Consider the following 20,855-nt stretch of genomic DNA (forward strand, 5'->3'; position numbering starts at 1 on the left):
TGGCACATGTGCAGTCTGGTTAGCACTAAGAGCTGTGAGAAGCTCACACATGCTCAGTGAGGGTGGAATCTTCAGAGGTTTGAGCAGCTAAAATCCAAGAAGTCTCTACTGAACATGTGTGAACTAAGATTATTCAAAGGTTTATAACTTGGCCAAATTTGGGAGGATTTTCATGAGGATAGCAAAAGGCCATTCCCCTGCCAAAAGTCAAGTCCCTGTTCCAAAGCATGAGGGCCCAAGACCATTGCAAAGAAAAGATCTTAAGAGTTTTTTACCATGGCCAAAACAATGGATTTTCCCTAGCCTTGTTCCTGGAAACAGATAAACAGTACTAGGTTAAATTTAAAAAAAATCAGCCTGAGGCAGACAATCAGCATGGAAAATTTCAGCACAAACAGTTAGAGCTTGGCAAAGTTAAAAGCAACTGAAAAAATAATCTTATAATCGGAAGTGACAGGCAACCTTAATAATAGGCATTACTATCAGCCCCACCTATAATCCAGGAGCCATATCTAAAAACAATAGGACACCAGAGTTTACATTAGTTGCCTACATGCACAACTCTGAGGTGGTATAAAATATTTGGCTTGTCTGTGATGATCACTAACAAACATCTTGTTGTGACTTATTAATGTAGCATCTTATTTTGCATAACAGACCTGTCTTATTTCCTAGCACGCACACCATGAAGTTCCTACCTTAGCTGCTACTGGTGTGCATGTCATAGAAACACTTCAGTGGAATTGCCAGTGGAATTTGCTTTTGATCTTACACAACTGATATAAAAGTAGCAAGTATTAATATGGCATTTAAAAATAATTCTATATAATCAATGATAGTTACAGGACTTTGTTTATAACTACAAAGTCAATTAAACGTTGTATGTATCTATCTAATACAAGCTACCCATCAGATTTCAATAGAGAAACTAAACCCAGTACATTACTTCAAGTCCAGCACATGCAACCTGAGGTAAAGTAATTTGTAAAACGAAAACCTCCCAAACACTGAATTGAACAGTACTAAAGAGGCCATTGCATCTAGTTCCTATTTCTACCTTTAAGTCAGAATCATTTAGAACAGTGAAATCTGATTGATGGATACAGGAGGACAGTGCCAGAGGCAAATCTACCAGCCACTACGGCAACATTTGATTTAAAGATAAAAAATAAAGCGTCTATTACTGCCATAACACTCAATGAGCATTTTCAGATTATTTTATTAGTTCCCATTTCTTGGAGAGTTCAAAGCATAAAAGTGGAGATATTTTGATGGTTTTTAAATATGTCTTGGATATTTTTTTGGAGTAAGTATTACATCCTGCCTATCTACATTTCCCTTATAATTTCAATTCTTCTGATTCAAAGTCCACTGAAGTCAATGGAAAGACTCCCACTGAATTCAATGGGCTTTGACTGTCCCCATGCTGTCCTGGACCCAGTGCAGTTACTACAGCAATGGACGGACGAGGGAGGCTATGATATCTGTGGTGCAGACAATCTCTTAAAAGGAGTGAAACCTATCAAGAATTTATTTTAAATAAGCAATTATGACTCTGGATACACACAAAGGAAGTCTCTCTCTTTCTGGTTCAGGAGATCAGAATTTAATTTAGAGTAACCTGCCTGACTTTATTCAACTACATTGGCCTACCATTTTCTTGCATTACTTGATCCATAGTGTATGTGAACTCAGCACTTCATGACTGGCTTTCTTCTGAATATTTTAGTTCCATTAGCTTTCTGAATTAGTGGATTAATTAGTGAATTAATGTATGAATATGTTTGACAGTATATCTGAATCAGTACACATTTCTATATTTCAGCTCATTCCCAAATGTAGTACAAGTCAGAGCAGATGGGTGCACAAACACCCATTTATGCCTGGCTGAGCTTTTGAAAATGTTGGCTTCTCCCAAGGATACAGAGTTTGTGGAAGAACCAGGAACAGAACACATATATCCTGGAGTACCTTAAATCACAAGACCATCTTAGATGGTGCCCTTAGAGCTCGTGCAGGAATAGAAGAGAACCTCAAGCTATATGAACAGTGCTGAGAGAGCTGTAGCATATGCAATCTTTGTGCCACGATAGTGCACTATCTTTGGTTTAAGTTCTCTTTGTTAACACCCACAGATCAGCAGAAAGTGCACCGCAAAAAATCAGTATTCTGCTGTAATCCAAAGAGGAGGGAGTGAATGCTTAAAAGGCCTTAAAATCTCTTTGCTTTTGAAGTGTCTGTATAGCCTAAGTTGGGCAATTTATCTCATAATGAATAAGTTTGCTCAAAGTCAAGGGCATTAATGAAACTGTAAGACAAAAAAGAAATGTTGCTAGTGATGTTTCTTTCCTGTATCTTCTGCTACACTCAATATGCATCCTGTTCAATCCATCTCATTTTTAACCCATGCTGTACCGCCTAAAAGATATTGCCTGAAATCCAATGTGACTTCTGTCCTGGGTGGGGTACTTCAGGCATGATCTTTGCACTCTGGCGAATTCAAGAGAACTGTTGTGAGCAGAATCAAATCCTATATATAGTTTATGTCCATCTTACTAAGGACTTTAGCTCTGTAAACCACGAAGGCCTGTAGACAGTCCTCCACAAATTCAGTTGCCCCGATAAGTTTGTCAACATTATTAAATCTCTTAATGCAGAAATGCAGGTTCATGCCTTTAACCAAGGGTGCTTCTCAGCTACCGTTGTTATTACCAATGGAGTCAAACAAGGCTTTGTTCCTGCTCTGAGAATATTTAGCATCAATTTTGCAGCTGTTCTAATAGATGCATTCAGAGACATTGATCACGGTCTTTATATGCAGTACCATATGACTGGAGGTGTCTTGAATCTGCATCACCTGTGTGCAAAGACAAAAGTTATTAAGACAGTCATTTGCAAATTACTGTTTGCTGATGATTGTGTTTTACTGGCCTATAACCTCAGGGACATTCATTTGCTGTGATTGCTTTTCCACATGCAGCAAAACGTTTTGGCTTAACAATCAGCCTGAAGAAGACAGAAGTCATGGGTCCAGCCTTGACCGGAAAGTATTGCAACTACTTCAGTTGTATCCATTGATGTTGTACCACTCAGGGTCATTGACAAATTTTGCTACCTAGGAAGTGTCATTTCATGAGATACAACAATTGATGATATTACAAAGCTCATTGGTGCAGCCAGCACTGCCTTCACAAAACTTCAGAAAATGTCGTCTCTGGCATGAACACAGTGTCAGAGTGCAAACAAAACCTGGCATTTTCTGCAATGTCATCATCACCACACTCCTCTACAGCTGCGATACGTGGAATACTTATCGATGCCACTCAAAATGCTTGGACCAATTCCACCTATGATGTCTATGGCAGATAATGGGAATTAAATGGCAAGATTTGGTTCTAAACTCTGAGCTCCTTGACTATACAACATCACAGGCACTGAGGCTTTTATAGTGAGCACGCAGATGAATTGGTGCAGTTGTGTGGTCCATATGTCTGACAGTAGAATACTGAAGACCATCTTCTATGGACAATTGCAGACGGGAGCTTGTTTCAGGTGCAGACCAAGAAAATGTTACAGGGACACTCTCAACGCCAACCTCCAATCTTGTAATGTTGATCTCAACGTCTGTGAGCTCTTAGCCCATGACAAGATCCAATGGCAGCCGCTTTGCCACCCTGGACTGAAAGATTCCAAGAGCTCAAAGATTGTGGCAATCAAGGAGAGACATGTGAGGCATAAAGCTAAAAGCAGCTCATATTCATCTACAATTGCCTTCACCAGTGGCACTTGTGGATGGGACTGTAAGGCTGAAATTGGTCTTTGGTCTCATCTCAGGATCCACAATAAGTAACTGTAGCTCATCCAAACTCAACAGGAGACTCCATCACTGCTGTCTTGAATGGTAGGTGACAGTCAACCCGGAAGGAGAGGGAGCAATAAGCACCATGGTACAGAGGGGTGAGGGAGGGCTCTGGCAAGTTTTAACTGGGAGTTGTGTATCTGCATATTTTTGAGAAATAAATGGGATGGAATTTTTAAACTGTGTGGCACAGTCAACATCTTGAGCAATGAGGGTTGGGGGGATTAAAAGACATAGAGGCGGAGAAAGGGTAGACCAACATGGCCGTGCTCTGACAGTACTCAGAACAAAGTTGTTTAAATCCTCCAGGACAGTTGTATTGTAATATAGCACAAAACACTTACTGGAAGAGGTCCCTTCCCCATGTTGAGTCTCCATCTATGATTCGGGGGACTCCTGGGCTTCCAGCATTGGTTCTACCTTGTGGATTCAGCAGAGTGACAAAATCCGGGATTTCAGGATCATTCTCCTATGTCTCGGTGTCCTACTCGACAACCACAGAGATGTCCTGGATGGTGTCCATAACATGCCGTGGTTCAGTGACAGCATCTCTGCTAAAAATATGGTCCAGCTCCTCTTGGTAGCTGCAGACTTGCAAGCTCTCCCAAAACCTTATTGTTGTCTCTAACATTCTTAGGAACCTCTTGTTGTGGCATTGGCTCTGGTCCTAAGATTGCCTCCTCCCTTTATTTACTCTGATAGCCTCTTGTAGACCAATGCACTACAGTGACTGTTCTTCACCAGGACCTGGACACACTCCTCTCCCCAAAGGGCAATATAGATCAGGACTTCAGCAAAGGCCCACATATAAGCACAAGCTTGGCTGCTGAATAATTGTATTGGTTTTTTTAATTCTAGATATGAGAACTCACCATGAGTTTGACTTGCAGAGGCCACACCTAGCTGTATGCCAACATTTAAATGGGGAGGTGACATCCAGTTAAGATGACTCTGGAGCAGTAGAAGGCACACAGGTGAACAGAGAGGCCAACACAGGTAGCCAACAATGCAGTGTAGGATACCAATGGGAGGCCTGCCATATAGATGTGGTACAGTTGTTTGAGGATAGGAGTGCATCTGCACCTTCTTGGTTTCAGGTAAACTCCTTCCACATCTCAGTAAATTTACTTCCAAAGCGGGTTTATCAATGCAGGTTAAAGTGCCAGATGATTCACAACAACAAATGTTGCAAGGCACATTATCATGAAATAATTCAAATGAATCTGCAACCACTTTCAAATGTACACAAACCCACAGTCTCCCTGCAGCTTGTCCCTAAACACACTCCACTGGGCAACCTTTATTCACACCACTGAACTAATTATTTATGTGAACCATCCTACTACAGGCAATGGGAGTCTTTGCATGAATAGGTGCTCACCTAAGGCTTGCACAAATTTAGACCCATGTCTTGTCTAGAGGCGATTTCAAATGCATTATGGGCCTGCTCCAATGTCCACTGAAGTCAATGGGAATCTTTGCAGTTTGATGAGTTCACTTATATTTTCCCACGATACTGTCCCTCCTCTGTTGTGTGAGAAGTTTTGGACGGTCACAGTATTAAACTTTTTCAAGTGATGTGCCTAGTCTTTTAAGCATCACTTCTTTCCCCAAATCTTTGAGAAAATTACAGTCAGCTTCTATTTTTATAAGCATAATTATTTTAATACAAAAAGACAGACTGCGTGGAAATCAAACCACTAAGCAGGGACTTCACATTCACATCTAATTTAGCCCTTCTCATGCATGCTCTCCTCAGTTATGCTCAGAAGCACTTTTTCAACATCAGGAAGAGTTCATTAATAATCACAATATGATTTTTTCACAACGCAGTATTACCCATACAAACTTTAGTGGATATCTTTTCAGGAGCAGAACCTGAAACAGTCAATATTTAGGAATGGCTCTTGTTCTGTGTAATTAGACATAGCTTCATTGACTTCAACGGAGTTTATGGTACTTAACATCAACAGAGGATGTGGCTTGTAATCTTTACACTGGCATCCAAGCAAGAGGTTCTACAGAGCTTTAAACAATTTACTTTGGTTTAAATTAGACTAACATGAAGTATATGGCACTTCCAGAACTCTTCAGATATTAATAGTGAAAGGAAAACCCCAGATTGGAGCCTTATAGCATGAGAAATGCATTGACATCTCTTCTTTAGCTGCCAAAATTGCTTAGCTGACAGAATTAGAACAAATGCAGAGTAATTGAGTTGTTATGACGATCCATGACCCAGCAGATCAGAGTGTTCCTGTTCTGAAAAAATGGTGAAAATATGGATTTGTATTGACCTTCTACTTTTGTGTTGAACTTACACACTTAAGTTCCACAGTTCGAGAGAAAAAATCACTCTATTTTACTTCTGACTCAACTTTCTAAATGGTATGAGAGCTGAAAAACCGCTCTGTGGGCTAGAGAATTTAGAGGGTTCAAGGTTTAGGCATCCTGTCAATCACAAAAACCCTGTTCAGCTGTGTCCTAACCCTGTAGGGACCTAAAGTCCCTAAGCACCAATGTTTCCATTATTAAAGTCCCCCTAGGCACCTACATTTCTGTTGGTAGGCATATGCACAGTATCAGAATCCTGACGCTGCACTGAGCTGGTTGGTGTCTAGCTCACACTGAAGCCCTAACAGGATTCACAAACTAAATGTTCTCCTGCCCTCACCTGTGGGGCCTGATCTGGTCTCCCACATATTCAGTGTTCAAACCACCAGGCAGTTGGATATGAGGGTGGCGGCACCACTGCTACCTCCTCTGTTTTTTCACAAGAAAGAAGTGAGTTGGCTTAGTTACCTAGCTGTGGGAGAGAGTTCATGGCTGTGCACCTTGAGTGGAGGATGGCATCTCCTTTCAGCCTAGAGTGTAGGCAGGGCTTAGGACAGCCACCTCTCTTCTGCGTTTCTTATCAGCTAGCTTAGGTTGCTTCTGGCTCAGTGTGATGGCTTCTATCTAAATTAATCTCTTTTTAGGCACCTAATTCTCTCCATGCATCGTATAGGGAGTCTGGCTAATAAACAGGGTTGTAAATTCCACTAGGTGGCAGGGCACCTAAAGGTTAGACTCCGCAATGCCCAATGCCCAAGTGAATCGAGCCCCATTATTAATTATTATTTTGATTTCATTACACTGAAACCTGACCCAAGTCCTTTCTTAAAACTCACTCCTGCCATGAAGCTTACAAAAACTGAGAATGAGGAAAGTAACTATTAAAAAAAAACAAACCCCAAAACAGCAAGAAACAGCAACACAAAGAGTAGCCACAATTTTAAGCACTAGCCCTGATAGCTGTGCAGCTTTGTCCCTCCTCTTTGCTTTGCTAAACTCTGGCTATCATCTTAAGGTAGACAGTAAGAACAAGTGGTGTAAGCTGTCTTAGGGCAAAGATAAATGTAATACTCCAATATCCTATATCATCAGAGACTAAGCAAGGACATTTCAGAAGGAATCGAAGACATCTGCAACTTTTTCAAAGTTCCTAGCATCTCTGCAGACTGACTTTTCACTTCCTGATGTTGCCACACTGTAGACTCTTCCAACAGATTTTGTCCCTAAACAAAGAGACTTTCCTATGGCTATTCCTCCTCCTTCCAAAGTTTATAGTATTTGGATCATGTAGCTAGAACACCATCCCAATACAGTATCTACCAAGAAGGAAAGGGGAGGTGTTTCATAGATATTTAGGTCAGAAGGGACCATTATGATCATCTAGTCTGACCTCCTGCACAATGCAGGCCACAGAATTTCACCCACCACTCCTAAAAAAGACCTCACACCTATATCTGTGCTATTGAAGTCCTCAAATTGTAGTTTGAAGACCTCAAGGAGCAGAGAATCCTCCAGCAAGTGACCCGTGCCCCATGCTACAGAGGAAGGCGAAAAACCTCCAGGGCCTTCCAATCTGCCCTGGAGGAAAATTCCTTCCCGACCCCAAATATGGCGATCAGCTAAACCCTGAGCATATGGGCAAGATTCATCAGCCAGATACTACAGAAAATTCTTTCCCGGGTAACTTGGATCTTACCCCATCTAAAAACCCATCACAGGCCATTGGACCTATTTACCATGAATATTTAATTACCAAAACCATGTTATCCCATCATACCATCTCCTCCATAAACTTATCGAGTTTAATCTTAAAGCAAGATAGATCTTTTGCCCCCACTACTTCCCTCGGAAGGCTATTCCAAAACTTCACTCCTCTGATGGTTAGAAACCTTCGTCTAATTTCTAATCTAAATTTCCTAGTGGCCAGTTTATATCCATTTGTTCTTGTGTCCACATTAGTACTGAGTTTAAATAATTCCTCTCCCTCTCTGGTATTTATCCCTCTGATATATTTATAGAGAGCAATCATATCTCCCCTCAACCTTCTTTTAGTTAGGCTAAACTGTTGCAACAGTAGAGTGTCTTGCTACTGTGCCAGCTATGTTCCTTGGGTATATGTGCTAAAAGTTTTTCTTCTTGAGAAACTGCTTGGCTGTATTTTCCCTGACTGTAAAGATCTTCTGTTGCAGGTGGAATCTATAACACAAACAATTTCAATCCAGTCTGATTTTCCTATGAGCTTATGACACTCTGAAAGACAGGGTTTTTATTACATGCTTGGAGCAGTGTGGTCTTTCCGATGCTCTTCTGACAAGACCTCAGTCCTGCGTATCTCTCTGGGTGTCAATTTATACACTACATAGAATTATTCTTATGATATTGTTCCTGTGAAATTTTGAGATACGCAAGACACTGTGCTATGCTTATGTATTTCAGTATCTATATTGTTCCTCAGGCTTCCATAATTTTATCATTGATGATGTGGTTTTTTTGTGCAGATGATACCAAAACATATCCCCTTTGTTGAATCTTCCTGCAGCAATCTCAGTACTCATGGACTGAAACTAAAGACCTAATCATTCAGAACCCTTTCAGAATAAATACAGATAAGACACAGGGTGCTTCTAAGGACTACCCAGGAGCTTTTTGAGGTGTACGGGGGAAGAAAAGGAAGTTGCTGCTTTGCTTCCATCTTAGCGCCTTCCAGTAGGAGCAATTTGTCCTCCTCCCCAATGGCTCAAAAAGGACTTCAGAGGCAAAATCCTGAACTTATTGAAATCAATGGGACTTTTCTCATTGATGTCAATAGAGCCCTAGTATCTGCCTGGAATCTTTAAGCAAGCTCAACCCTTGATGCAAGAAGCATATTAGTTCCAGTCAAACTTCCTTTTCCTGTTTGGAAACATGGGTCTAAATGAATCATAGTGAAGCAGCTAAGTGCTCGGAGGTAGTTTGATAAGAAAGGCAATGTTAGCATATCTTTGTTTATTACAATCTCATTTTTCCATATCTAAGCTGAACATAATACTGCTGGTCATATATATTAATAGTAGATTCCAGTGGATATATAATAAAGAATCCAGAGCCACTATTTGTTTTGTTATAGTATAACTAAATATGTTGATACTATATTGAACTGGGGGTGAAATTCTATAGTAATTTTAACACTTATAGTATCAAAAAAGACATCTTTATAAATCACATGTGTCATAACCATACAGCTAAGGGTAGCCTAGAATTCCTCCTTACCTGTAAGGGGTTAAGAAGCTCAAATAACCTGGTTGGCACCTAACCAAAAGGACCAATGGGGAGAGAAGATAATTTCAAATCTTGGTGGGTGGGGGGAAGGCTTTGTTTTGTGTGTTCTCTTGGGAAGCAGAGAAGCATCAGGTCAGAAAACTCCACCTATAAACCATCCTAAAAGTCTCTCGTATTACAAAAATTGTAAGTAAAAGCCAGGCAAGGTGTGTTAGATTATCTTTTGTTCTGCTTATGAATTTTTCCTTTGCTGGAGGGAGGTTTATTCCTGCTTTTTGTAACTTTGAAACTAAGCCTAGAAGATGTTCTGCTGTGTTTTTGAATCTTTTGTTACCCTATAAAGTTATTTTCCATCCTGATTTTACAGAGGTGATTTTTACCTTTTTTTTTTTTAAATAAAATCCTTCTTTTAAGAACCTGACTGATTTCTCTATTGTCCTAAGACCCACGGGTTTGGGTCTGTGATCACTTCGTAACCAATTGGTTAGGATATTATTCTCAAGCCTCCCCAGGAAAGGGGGTATAAGGGCTTGGGGGGATATTTTGGGGGAATTGGAACTCCAAGTGTTCCTTTCCCTGATTCTTTGTTAAATCACTTGGTGGTGGCACAATACCCTCCAAGGGCAAAGAATTTGTGCCTTGGGGAAGTTTTAACCTAAGCTGGTAGAAATAAGCTTAGGGGGTCTTTCATGCGGGTCCCCACATCTGTACCCTAGAGTTCAGAGTGGGGAGGGAACCTTGACAACATGGAACTTTTAGAATTCATAATTTCAATGTATGTTTAGAATTTACAACAATGGATTCACAATTTTCAACATCAAAAACATCCACAGATTTTCCCTATTGCAAATTTAGCATCTGTGGCTAGAAAGCACCTGCTGGAGGATCTAATTTGTCCCTTGGGTTTCTACAGTTCTGTTCTGTAGAAAAATATGTGGGTCTTTTATCCAGGCTATTTTTGAACATCTCTGCAGCTGGTGGCTCAACAGGCTCCCTCAGCAAAATATTCCATAGTTGCATTGAAATTGTTGCTAGATGTTATTTTAATGTCTTTCTTTTAATTAACAGTTTTGTTTTCCAAAATAACTAGCACCCACTATTTAAGTTCTACACCAACTCATTAATTTCAAACATTTTGGGCAAGATCTTCAGCTGGTGTAAATCTGTGAATGCACTTCAACGGAACTGTGCCGATTTATACCAGCGGAGCACTTGGCCTGTTAAGAGCCAAACTCTATCCTCATACATTAGCATTCAGCTATCTCTGCATTTGAAGGGGAAGAATGTAGCATTTGGCTCTCAAACTTGCAATTGTAATGGCAATTTGTTTTCAAGGGTCATTGTCAAGGCTGATAAATAATAAATATTTCTCCAGCCGTCTTTTCTTGTATATCCAGGTCATGCATTTTTAAAAACCCTTCCCCGCCCCGCAAAAAAACCCCAAATGGTTCAAGGGCTCTTTTTGGTAAATATATGCCAACATACCCCACTTACATAGGGAACTCTGCAACTTACAAATTAACAGTGTGTAAAAAAGAGAGAAAGCAATTTCAGTAAGCAGATACATTTCCAGGGTGGTATTACATTGGTCTCAAACTTTTCTATACTGGGATCCTGCCGATGTTGCTTCTCATCTAGCTAAAACACCCCTTTTACTTAGCAATATGGGAAGGGTAGGCTGGTTATGACCCCAGACTGAGAACCCCAGGTGTATTGTGAACAGAGTACAGTATCCCTAAGGACAATGTACGTCTCAACAGAGTGTCTACCCCATGTCTTCCAACTGAAGAACTGATCTCTCAGACCGTCATGCAATTCCTCTTACATTCTTACTCAGTCCTGTCTAGCTTCTGTAGGGCTTTCAACCAACCATGCCCAATTAAAAAAGACACTTTAGACATCATGTATATCATGCACATCTTTTTCCACAAGGCAGTAAATTGGCACCACCACAATGATGCAGCTCTTTGAGTAAAAAGGCTAGTGGAGTACTTCATTTACTAAAGCACCCAAAACCTCTTGACCATTTTATTCTGTTTGTTACTCTGGCTGTGAGGCGCCGAAATAATACTTTGCACCTTTAATAGAAGGACTACTTTACAGAGCTGGATATGGGTTATCCCCATTTGAAGATGGGGAATAAGAGGATAGCTGTGATGTGGGATTCTGTCAGATATGCAGAGGATGTTGGGATGGGGAGAAACCAATGATAATCATATAAGATCAATTTGAAGACAATCAGTACAAATATTAGGCATTAATCCCTTTAAATGAGTCCAAACTATTTTCAGCCCTGAGGTCAACAGGGCATGAGGTTTCCTTTCGGTTCTGATCATGTAGTAACAGATGAGCCATTTTAAAAGACTGCTAATCAGTAGTGAATACATAGTGGCAGCAATGTTCCTTACCTGCTTGTTCATAAGTATGTAGATAATTGGATTGCATACGGTACTGCTCTTTGCCAGGATGGAAGGAATGATATATGCTACTGGAGAAACTGCACCTGGACTACCAAATGTTGCGAGCAGCGCTATAACTCCATACGGCATCCAGCATATTAGATAACAGATTATTGTAGTAATCACCATAAAGAGGACATGGTATTCCCTTTTGCGGGCAGCATTCTTCCGGATTTTTCCAACCTGGTGAAAGGTAAACAATAATATCAACTTACGAAGAAGCTAGAACAGTCATTTTATCACTAAAGCAGCTTATAAATCTTGGACTACAATTCAAACTATCACATTCTGACTGACAAAAATAACTATAGAAGCAAACTGAGGGCCTGATCCAAAACTGATTGAAGTCAATGGCAATCTTTCCATTGATTCCTCTGGGCTTTGGATGATGCGCTGAGTGCATAATGCTAACTGTCAACAGAAACCAGAATTCCACTAGAGTTTTAAGAAAAGGTAGGAAAATGACAAAGTCATCACTTAGTTTTTCTTGTCTCCTAAAACATCCCCAGGTGTTTTATAAAAGATGTACAATAATTTAACTCAGTTTTTTCCAGTATACAGAACTTGTTTGAAATGGAATAACTTCATGATATTTACAAAGGACCATTAAAAGTTTATCTGGTTGAGAGATCAAAATGAACAAAACATTATTAGCACATCTCCTGAGAGTTATTACAAACTTTCTCTTACTGGACTGTTTCTACTATATCCATACCCCTGATGGCCTTGGTAATATTAGTGAGTGCACAGAAAACTCATATTCCCCTTAGGAAGAAACCTCACTAGATATTGAAGAGGAATAGACTGTGTTTTGTGAATATATTCCCTTTTTTTGGTTTCTCTACGTGCCCCCTAAACATGGAATTTTCTTCCTGAACATCTACGCCACAGAACCTCCTCACTCCTCCATCCCCCATATTTACAGCCCAACTTTTCCCACAATATTTTAAACAATAATCCTCTCATTAATAACATAAAAAGTGTAATTCGAAAAGACACTCTCATTAAGGCCTCTTAGCCATGGCAGGGGGGTATGGAAGGGTCTTGGTGAAAATATACACTGTGACTAATGGTGAAAGGGCCTTGGTGAAAATATACACTCTGACTAATGTTAAGTTACATGGAAGGCAGAGTAATATGATGTGATGTCATTCTTTTTGGTGTGGCGTTTGTCTGGTACCACAGTAGCAAAACAAATACATTTTACTCTAGAGTGTGTACATAAAGCAAACACAATACTGCACTACACAGAAGGATTTTGCCAAATTTCCCAGGGCCCTCTAATACCAATTCTCTCTGTAAGTAGCAATAAAGAAATCCGGCTTTTCTGAAAATGTAGGGGGAAAAACATTTAGTAGGAACAAAGCTGCTTATATATAAATTGTATCCTATGAGACACATTAATAGATAAAAAGGTCCAATCATGCATTGCTTGTTCATATAAAACTCCCACTGGCTGTAATGGAAATTTTGTCTGATTATAGAGTGCAGGTCCAGCTCCTGTAGGAGCTGGAATAATATTAGGGACTTAATATTAATAGAGGCAGGCAAAGTCCCCAGCTCAGTCATGTTAATCAGAGTTAAAGATTGCCAGTGAAGGCAGAGGCCTCAGACAGCACATTTGTGCTCCCTATTTTAGATAATGGCCCTGCCCTGAAGAGTTTACAATCCAAGTAGATGAAATAGATGAGTGATAAGGGAAGGGATGCCATGTAAAAGCATCGTACTGGGGCTGTGATGTTTGGCACACATCTAGCTAGTTCCATGGTTTTTATGGGTTTATTTTTACCGGTGTTGCCAACTCCTACGATTTTATTGTGAGTTTCACAATGTTTGATGTTTTAGTTAAGGCCCCAGCTCCTGGAAACAAGGGATTATGTGAGCACCTCAACAGTCATTTAAAAAAGGAAATTTCTAGCCCTCATGGTCACAGAGAAAAGCTTGAAAATGGGACCCAAGTGAACCCTAAAGGCTCAAAAGCCAGAAGGCAAATAAAAAAATTGCCTAAGGTATATTTTTTAAATCTCATGATTTTTAATGGACCTGACCCATGATTTTTTAATGTTTGGCGTTGGCAATATTGTTATGTGTTTATGTGATCATGCAAGTTAGGTAAGCTCTCTTCTGCTTCCTGATTTTTTTATATCATGTTCTTCCCTACCCTCCTTCTTAATAATAACACCTAGCTCTTATATAGCACTTTTCATTCGTAGATCTCAAAGCAGTTTATAAAGGAGGTCAGCAGCATTAGCCCCATTTTACAGATGGATAAACTGAGGCACAGAGGGGGGTGTCAGGAAGTGCTGGAAGGTTTAAAAGGGTAGCTAAAATGTAATTGCGTTCTGCAGGGCTGTTCAACCTACAGCCAGCAGGCTATGCACAGCCCACCAGAGCATTTCATAAAGCCCCCAGCCTGCTTCAACACAATATACTAGAGGTCCATTCATTAGTGTTTTGTCATCAGGTTTACATCATTTTAGTTTACACAAATAAACTTTAATAGCTTTAATAGTTTAATAGCTTTCTTTGACAGGATAACGCCTTGTGGATGGGGGGACCTGGAAGATGTGGTATATCTTGACTTTAATAAGACTTTTGATATTGTCTTGTATGACCATCTCATAAAGAAAGTAGGGAAATACAATCTACTATAAGGCGAGTGAGTAACTCGTTGGAAAACCATTTCCAGAAAGTAATTATCAGCGGTTCACCATCAAGCTGGAAGGACATAACAAGTGGAGTCCTGCAGGGATCAGTTTTGGGTCTGGTTCTGTTCAATATCTTCATCAACTATTTAGATAATGTCATAGAGAGTACACTTATAAAGTTTGCAGATGATAAGCTGGGAGGTGTTGCAAGTGCTTTGGAGGACAGGATTAAAATTCAAAATGGTCTGTACAAACTGGAGAAATGGTCTGAAGTAAATAGGATGAAATTCAATAAAGATAAATACAAAGTACTCCACTTAGGAAGGAATAATCAGCTGAACACTTTAAAAATAGAAAATGACAGCCTAGGAAGGAGTACTGCAGAAAGGGATCTGGGGGTCATAGTGAACCACAAGCTAAATATGAGTCAACAGTGTAATGTTGTTGCAAAAAAAGCAAACCCCATTCTGGGATGTATTAGCAGGAGTGTTGTAAGCAAGACATGAGAAGTAATTCTTCCGCTCTTCCCAACGCTGATTAGGTCTCAACTGGAGTATTGTGTCCAGTTCTGAGTGCCACATTTCATGAAAAATGTGGACAAATTGGAGCAAGTCCAGAGAAGAACAGCAAAAATGATCAAAGGTCTAGAAAACATGACCTATGAGGGAAGACTGAAAAAACTGAGTGTGTTTAATCTGGAGGAGAGAAGACTGAGAGGGGCATGGTAACAGTTTTTAACGTAAAAGGTTGTTACAAGAAGGAAAGAGAAAAATTGTTGTTCTTAACCTTTGAGGATAGGACAAGAACCAATGGGCTTAAACTGCAACAAGGGCAGATTATGTTGAACATTAAGAAAAACTTCTTGTAATGGTAGTTAATACTGGAATAAATTACCTAGGGAGGCTGTGGAATCTCTATCACTGGAGATTTTTAAGAGCAGGTTAGACAAACACCTGAAAGGGGTGGTTTACATAATACTTAGTCCTGCCGTGAGTTCAGGGGACTGGTCTAGATGACCTCTCGAGGTCCCTTCCAGCCCTAGAATTCTATTATTCTAAGTGTGTAAATAGACAATACTGTATAGAGAAACAATATATGTAAATACATATTAAATAAGCTGAACTTAAAATATAAATCAGTACAGGTGACTTTAAAACTTATTAACGAATGCTGTTTGGCTCACGCAAGGTCATGCTTAAGTTTATGTGGCCCTCCTGTGTAATAAGGTTGGGCACCACTGGTGTGCCATCCCAACAGTCTAGTTTTTGAGGACATACAATGTATTTTTATGTATTTAACTCAGTTGTCATTGCAGCTTTATAGTTCACCTTTAAAAGGTGTTACCTTTTAAAGTTCACCTTTATAGGTGTCAGAGAGCCTCAAATACAATACACTTCAAGGTTATCAGAGGCCTGAAAAGTTATGTTTTTGCCAGGATCAAGAACACTAGGCAATAAAACAATAAAGAAGTGGTTACAGTACATATTTTAAAACAGATATTAAGAAAACCACTAGATCTTATTTGCAATAATCAAATATGAACCCCTCCCAGAGAAAGCTTTGTGTCTAGACAAAGAGAGGATTGGACAACAACAACCGAAAGAGTATTCAAAACCTGTTTCCATATATATGGCAACTGAGTTTATGTTAAGCCTAAATTAATTGCAATGAGGTTCAAATGTTTTGTTTCCGCTATTTTGAGTGAAATGTATTTTAATTAAATAAAGCAGTAAACTGAAATGATAGTAAAAATATATATTGAGGTCTGGTTTTGTATCTATAATAGAGATTTATCTACACTGGGCTTGAAACCACTAGCTACCTCTGTACAGCTGCCCCAATGCAAATTCCTAGGATGAAACTCTTACTCCTGCTACAATCCCTGTACTCTGAGGGGAAAGGCTGAAGCAGTGTGAAGTGGCTCTCTAAGCCCCAGTTCTGATTCCCCTGGCACAGCTGCAAGTCTGCCTTCTCAGGGCAAGCCCCGACATAGGGAGCATACCTATAGGGTGTGGAAGGGGTGTGTTGGGGCTGCAGGAGCTGCACTGCAGGGATTCCAGGCTGTGCAGCAGCCCAAAGGACAGCACTCACAGGCTGCTGTGACTGTAACCCAAGTAACACTAAGGGCTGAGGAGCAGCCCATGACTGGGAGAAAATGATTGTTGCTTAAAGCCATCATAGCTCCCCTTCTTCCCATGGCTGTCAAATGAGGCACAGCAAAGAATCTCACCCCTAGTATAGATATGATCTGTAGCAGTGCAGTTTATTTGCCCTGCTTTTATCTTGGATTAAAAAGGATGTGATTCTACAAGTCATGCTGCATTGGTGTAAACCATGGCTACGTTAGGAGTTTGCATCAGTTCAACTATGCACATGGCTGAAATCCCAGTGTGGGGAAAGTTTGTATTTGTTCTGAAGATTAGGGAGCCAACACGTAGATGGACTTGTCCTGGGCCAAAACTTACATGTCTGCTTTGTTACCACTGATCTTAGAAGACAAGTTATAGTTACAGCCACTCCTGGAAAGGACGTAGTATGGCTGAAAACACTCATGTAGTGACGACTTGTGCCTGTCATCATAATGACATTTATACTTCCTGTGGTCTCTAGATTCTAGACTACACAGGCTCTGGATGGGTTTCTAAATCAGATGAAATATCAGGATGTTGCAAACTTCTTCTATATTATACATAATGTTTTTTAACACAATTTGTTTGATAAGGTTGCGAAGTCAAGCACTCAAATGTTAGAAAAGGCCACAATTAAGGTTTCTTGTGCAACCTTAATTCAGCTTTCTTGTACATATGCCTTATGGCACAATCTTTAATTACATGATCACACATTATTTATTCCATTATTATTATTAATTTCCTCCCTCATTCAGTACAGCTCCTTGTCAGATATGCTCTCCTGCCTCCCCTGCTTCCTAGTCCCCTTGTCCAGCTACTCCCTGTCTTCACCATCCTGCAACCCAGCTCCTCATCCAATCTCAGTGTTCTCTACCCCCAGTCAACTGGCTCCCAGTCCCCCCTCCAGTTTCCCTCACTAGCTCTGAGTACCAGTCTCCACCACAGTTCCTAGTCTCCTTTCCCAACCAGTCCCAGTCTCCCGCTCCAACTCCCAGTCAGAGTTTCTCCCTCTTTGGTCCCAATCTTATTAGACTCCTTGTGCCTATCGACTCCTTTCCCTGTCCCCCCCATTCCAGCTCTGCATTTGATTCCCCTTTGCATTCCAGTCAGGCAGCTTTCTCCTCCATGGGGCCATTGAGAGCACAGTAGACACTGGCTCCCTGCTCTCTGCTCTGGAAAAACCTCCCAAATGTTAGTTATGAACTCTTACTTGGACATGACCAAATATTTAGCTATACTACCAAAAACCGAGACATAATGCAATAATCATAATCAAGTGCCAGTCCCGGGTTATCTAGTCAGTTAAAACTTCTGGAAATGAAAAGGAAAAAACAGAAGGGAGCTAGACTTTTTAATGGGAAAGTCACAGTAGAGAAAATGAGAGCAGGTAAGAATCATTTTTCTTCCTTCAACAACTACTCAAATAAACCAGATAGTCTTCTCTTTTAACTGTCAATCATTAGACACTTAAATACTTCACACACTTTCTATAAAAGCCCAGGCATCTCCCAAGATAGGCAGTGATTAAAATGTTGGTAGCCAGCAGTTGATGACCTTGGTTCTCTCTCCACAATCTGGCTACCAGTCTCAAAAAATTAAATATGAGCTGTTAAAAAGCTACTGGAAAAGACAGGAGATGGAAGAGGTAATCTGTCTCAATGTAGCAAGCCTGGTAACATGGTTATTGGCACTTTATGAATATCAAGCTATACACAATGTCTTTGAGTTTACAGTAGGTAGATTACCATGGGAAAGCTGGTAAAAAGGGGTATTTAACTTCAAATGACTGTTCAAAACAAATGCTAATACCAAAGATATGTAAGATCCCTCTAGAAATTAGGAATCAAACAAAAACTTCTGCTTTATCAATGGCCTGTTACCCTCCTATGGGATTTGATTCAACACAGCAATTTAAGTACATGCTTAGATCCCACTGCTTTAAATGGGATGTGCTTTGGCTGAATTGGAATCATAATGCATTTGTTAAAATCAGCAGAAAACACAAAATGAATAAGTCACGACATCATAAAAAGGGTGCTTTACTCTTATTTATTTTAATACCGTTGTTATGATTACAAGGTCAAGTCAAATCAAGGATATTTTATTAACCTAACTCTGGCATTATTGGAATCTTGGGTATTGAAACTGGAATAGTTATTGATCCTAATATTAATGTTTCAGCCTAAAATGCAAATACAATGATAGACCCAAATTGAGGGCCACACACAGCCCTTGACCCACAGATGTTATTCATTAATATCAAGTAAACTCTTTTGTGAACTTAGGGAAGTCTATGTTCCTCTACCATTAATCATTTTAGCTGAGAGGATTCTCTTACCATAGTAGCTAAATGTTTCTTAATAATATTCTGACTTGGTAAACACCTTCTCATGCATTAAGTCAACCAGTTATTGCTCCATCATAAACTGCTGGTAGGATTTATTTCCCAGGACCAGATTAGCACACAGCATAGAAGTCCTAAAATAGTTAAATTCATGTGTTTTTTCTTGCATATCTTTGAATTACAAAATCCAGCGAGTACAGTTATTTTGGTTTCCATAATAAAGCCTGGTTTTGAGAAAGTGAAACGTATTGCCCTCTTTTGGTGCATCAGATTTATGCCTCATCCATTTCTTGTTCCAGCAAACTGAAGCTAATGGGCATATATCACACTGAATGCAAGCCTTTCTATGGGGTAGCACTGAAATTAATTCAGTTTGTTGGAATACAATTTAAGCTCTTTTATTTTCAGGATCAGCAAAACTATATGATACTGATCTCGCAGAGAACTTAATCTTCACCTGTGCACTAAGCCACCTTTCTACTCACTGATCCTGGCTGTCCAGGAATAAAATCACCCCCGGAATGACATTCATGTACTTCACAGCGTTAGACTTTTAGAACTTCCCTGCACCCAGCAGCCACAGCTAGCCTCACCGCCCACCAGAACCAACTCATAAGGTGGTTGGGGTTTCACTGGAGCACAGCAAGTAGCTATCTTCACTAGAGGGGAGTCATGACCATTGTGGCCTGTGCATTCTGGAACTTCATCCCTGACCTTCCCTCATGCCTCCACTGGGACTTGTGAGAACCATTCCTAGGAAATAATTCAATCTATGGGTCCATTCAGTCCTGAGTGTGAGGTGTGACAGCAACCAAGTACAAGCAGAGCTTCTGATTGTTACCTGTCTGGGTCAGACTAGAGTTGATGATCTCAAAGTGAAAGGTCTAGTATCTTATTAAGAATTTCCCAAACCATCTAGTCCACAGAAAATACGGAATCGTAAGAAGGGACTGGGTGTGTTCCCACACCAAATTTTGTAACAAATAGTTTCTACTGATCACTGCTGGTAGAAAAATAATTTGAAAGTAAATAACCTTGGATGTAACATTTGAGAATTAATACGCCCGCAGGCTTTTCTGGCAAACTGTTGTATTCTGAATATCAAATACACCTCACAGTCCTTTCAGTCTCCATTTTCCACATCTTATTTTCTTCACATATATGATTTTTTCAGACAGATGAATGATGTGGAAGTGCTGCTGTAAATGTCAGCTAATGCGCTCTATTGCCCTGGCTTGCACCAAACATACTCCACTACCACTAAAGAATATAAAAATAACATTTCAGAGAAGTGAATATTGCCATAAACAGTACATCTGGTTATGAAATTAGACAAAAATGCTGCAGGGACTTCATCTTTAGCATTATCTTTCTTGACCCTAGAAAGAGGTTTTTTCCGTTATTACCCCCACAGACTTTCACACTTCATTGTCTGACTTTCTTTTTTTCCATCTACTTGACAGTTTCCTTTAGCCTCTTCAGTTCATCAGTCCCCTGGAGAAAGAATATTTTCAATGGGCCAGATTATGCTTGGCCTGGCCCACACATGAAGCACAGAGGCTTCTCCCTGCCTTGTCACCCCATGAAAGGACCAAATGCCCCAGGACCCCCTGTTTGGTAGAGCAGCAGTCCTTGATTTGTAACTGTGCGTCTGAAGGATTGTTCTCCAGAAGTTAGTATTCTAGACTGCCGGAACTCATCAGGGAGCTGCAGACAACAGGCTTTGGCTACTGTGTTTTGCTATAATTAAATAACAATAATTAAATTGTAGTATTGCCAACCCCAAGTGTTCAAACTCTATGAGCCAGGCCTCCCCAAAATCAT

The 20,855-nt window shown here is 40.1% G+C and overlaps 1 protein-coding gene across 5 annotated transcripts in view; it reads right to left on the bottom strand.

The window, feature by feature from the left end:
• Positions 1 to 20,855, bottom strand: part of LOC140914077 (opsin-3-like) — a 150,837-nt gene that overhangs the window by 37,713 nt on the left and 92,269 nt on the right. For 3 of the 5 annotated variants that reach the window (XR_012159758.1, XM_073351092.1, XM_073351108.1), the window contains exon 4: positions 11,860 to 12,093. Coding sequence is in view for 4 of the 5 variants with exons in the window: in XM_073351092.1 (XP_073207193.1) it covers positions 11,860 to 12,093 (234 nt within the window). In the remaining variant the exon portion in view is untranslated. Of the gene's footprint in view, positions 1 to 5,569; positions 6,122 to 11,859; positions 12,094 to 20,855 lie in introns of those variants that run through there. The other 2 variants (XM_073351122.1, XM_073351118.1) reach the window with 2 other exon arrangements.

The sequence above is a fragment of the Lepidochelys kempii genome, chromosome 1 (genome assembly GCF_965140265.1).
Source record: "Lepidochelys kempii isolate rLepKem1 chromosome 1, rLepKem1.hap2, whole genome shotgun sequence".
NCBI lineage: Eukaryota > Metazoa > Chordata > Testudines > Cheloniidae > Lepidochelys > Lepidochelys kempii.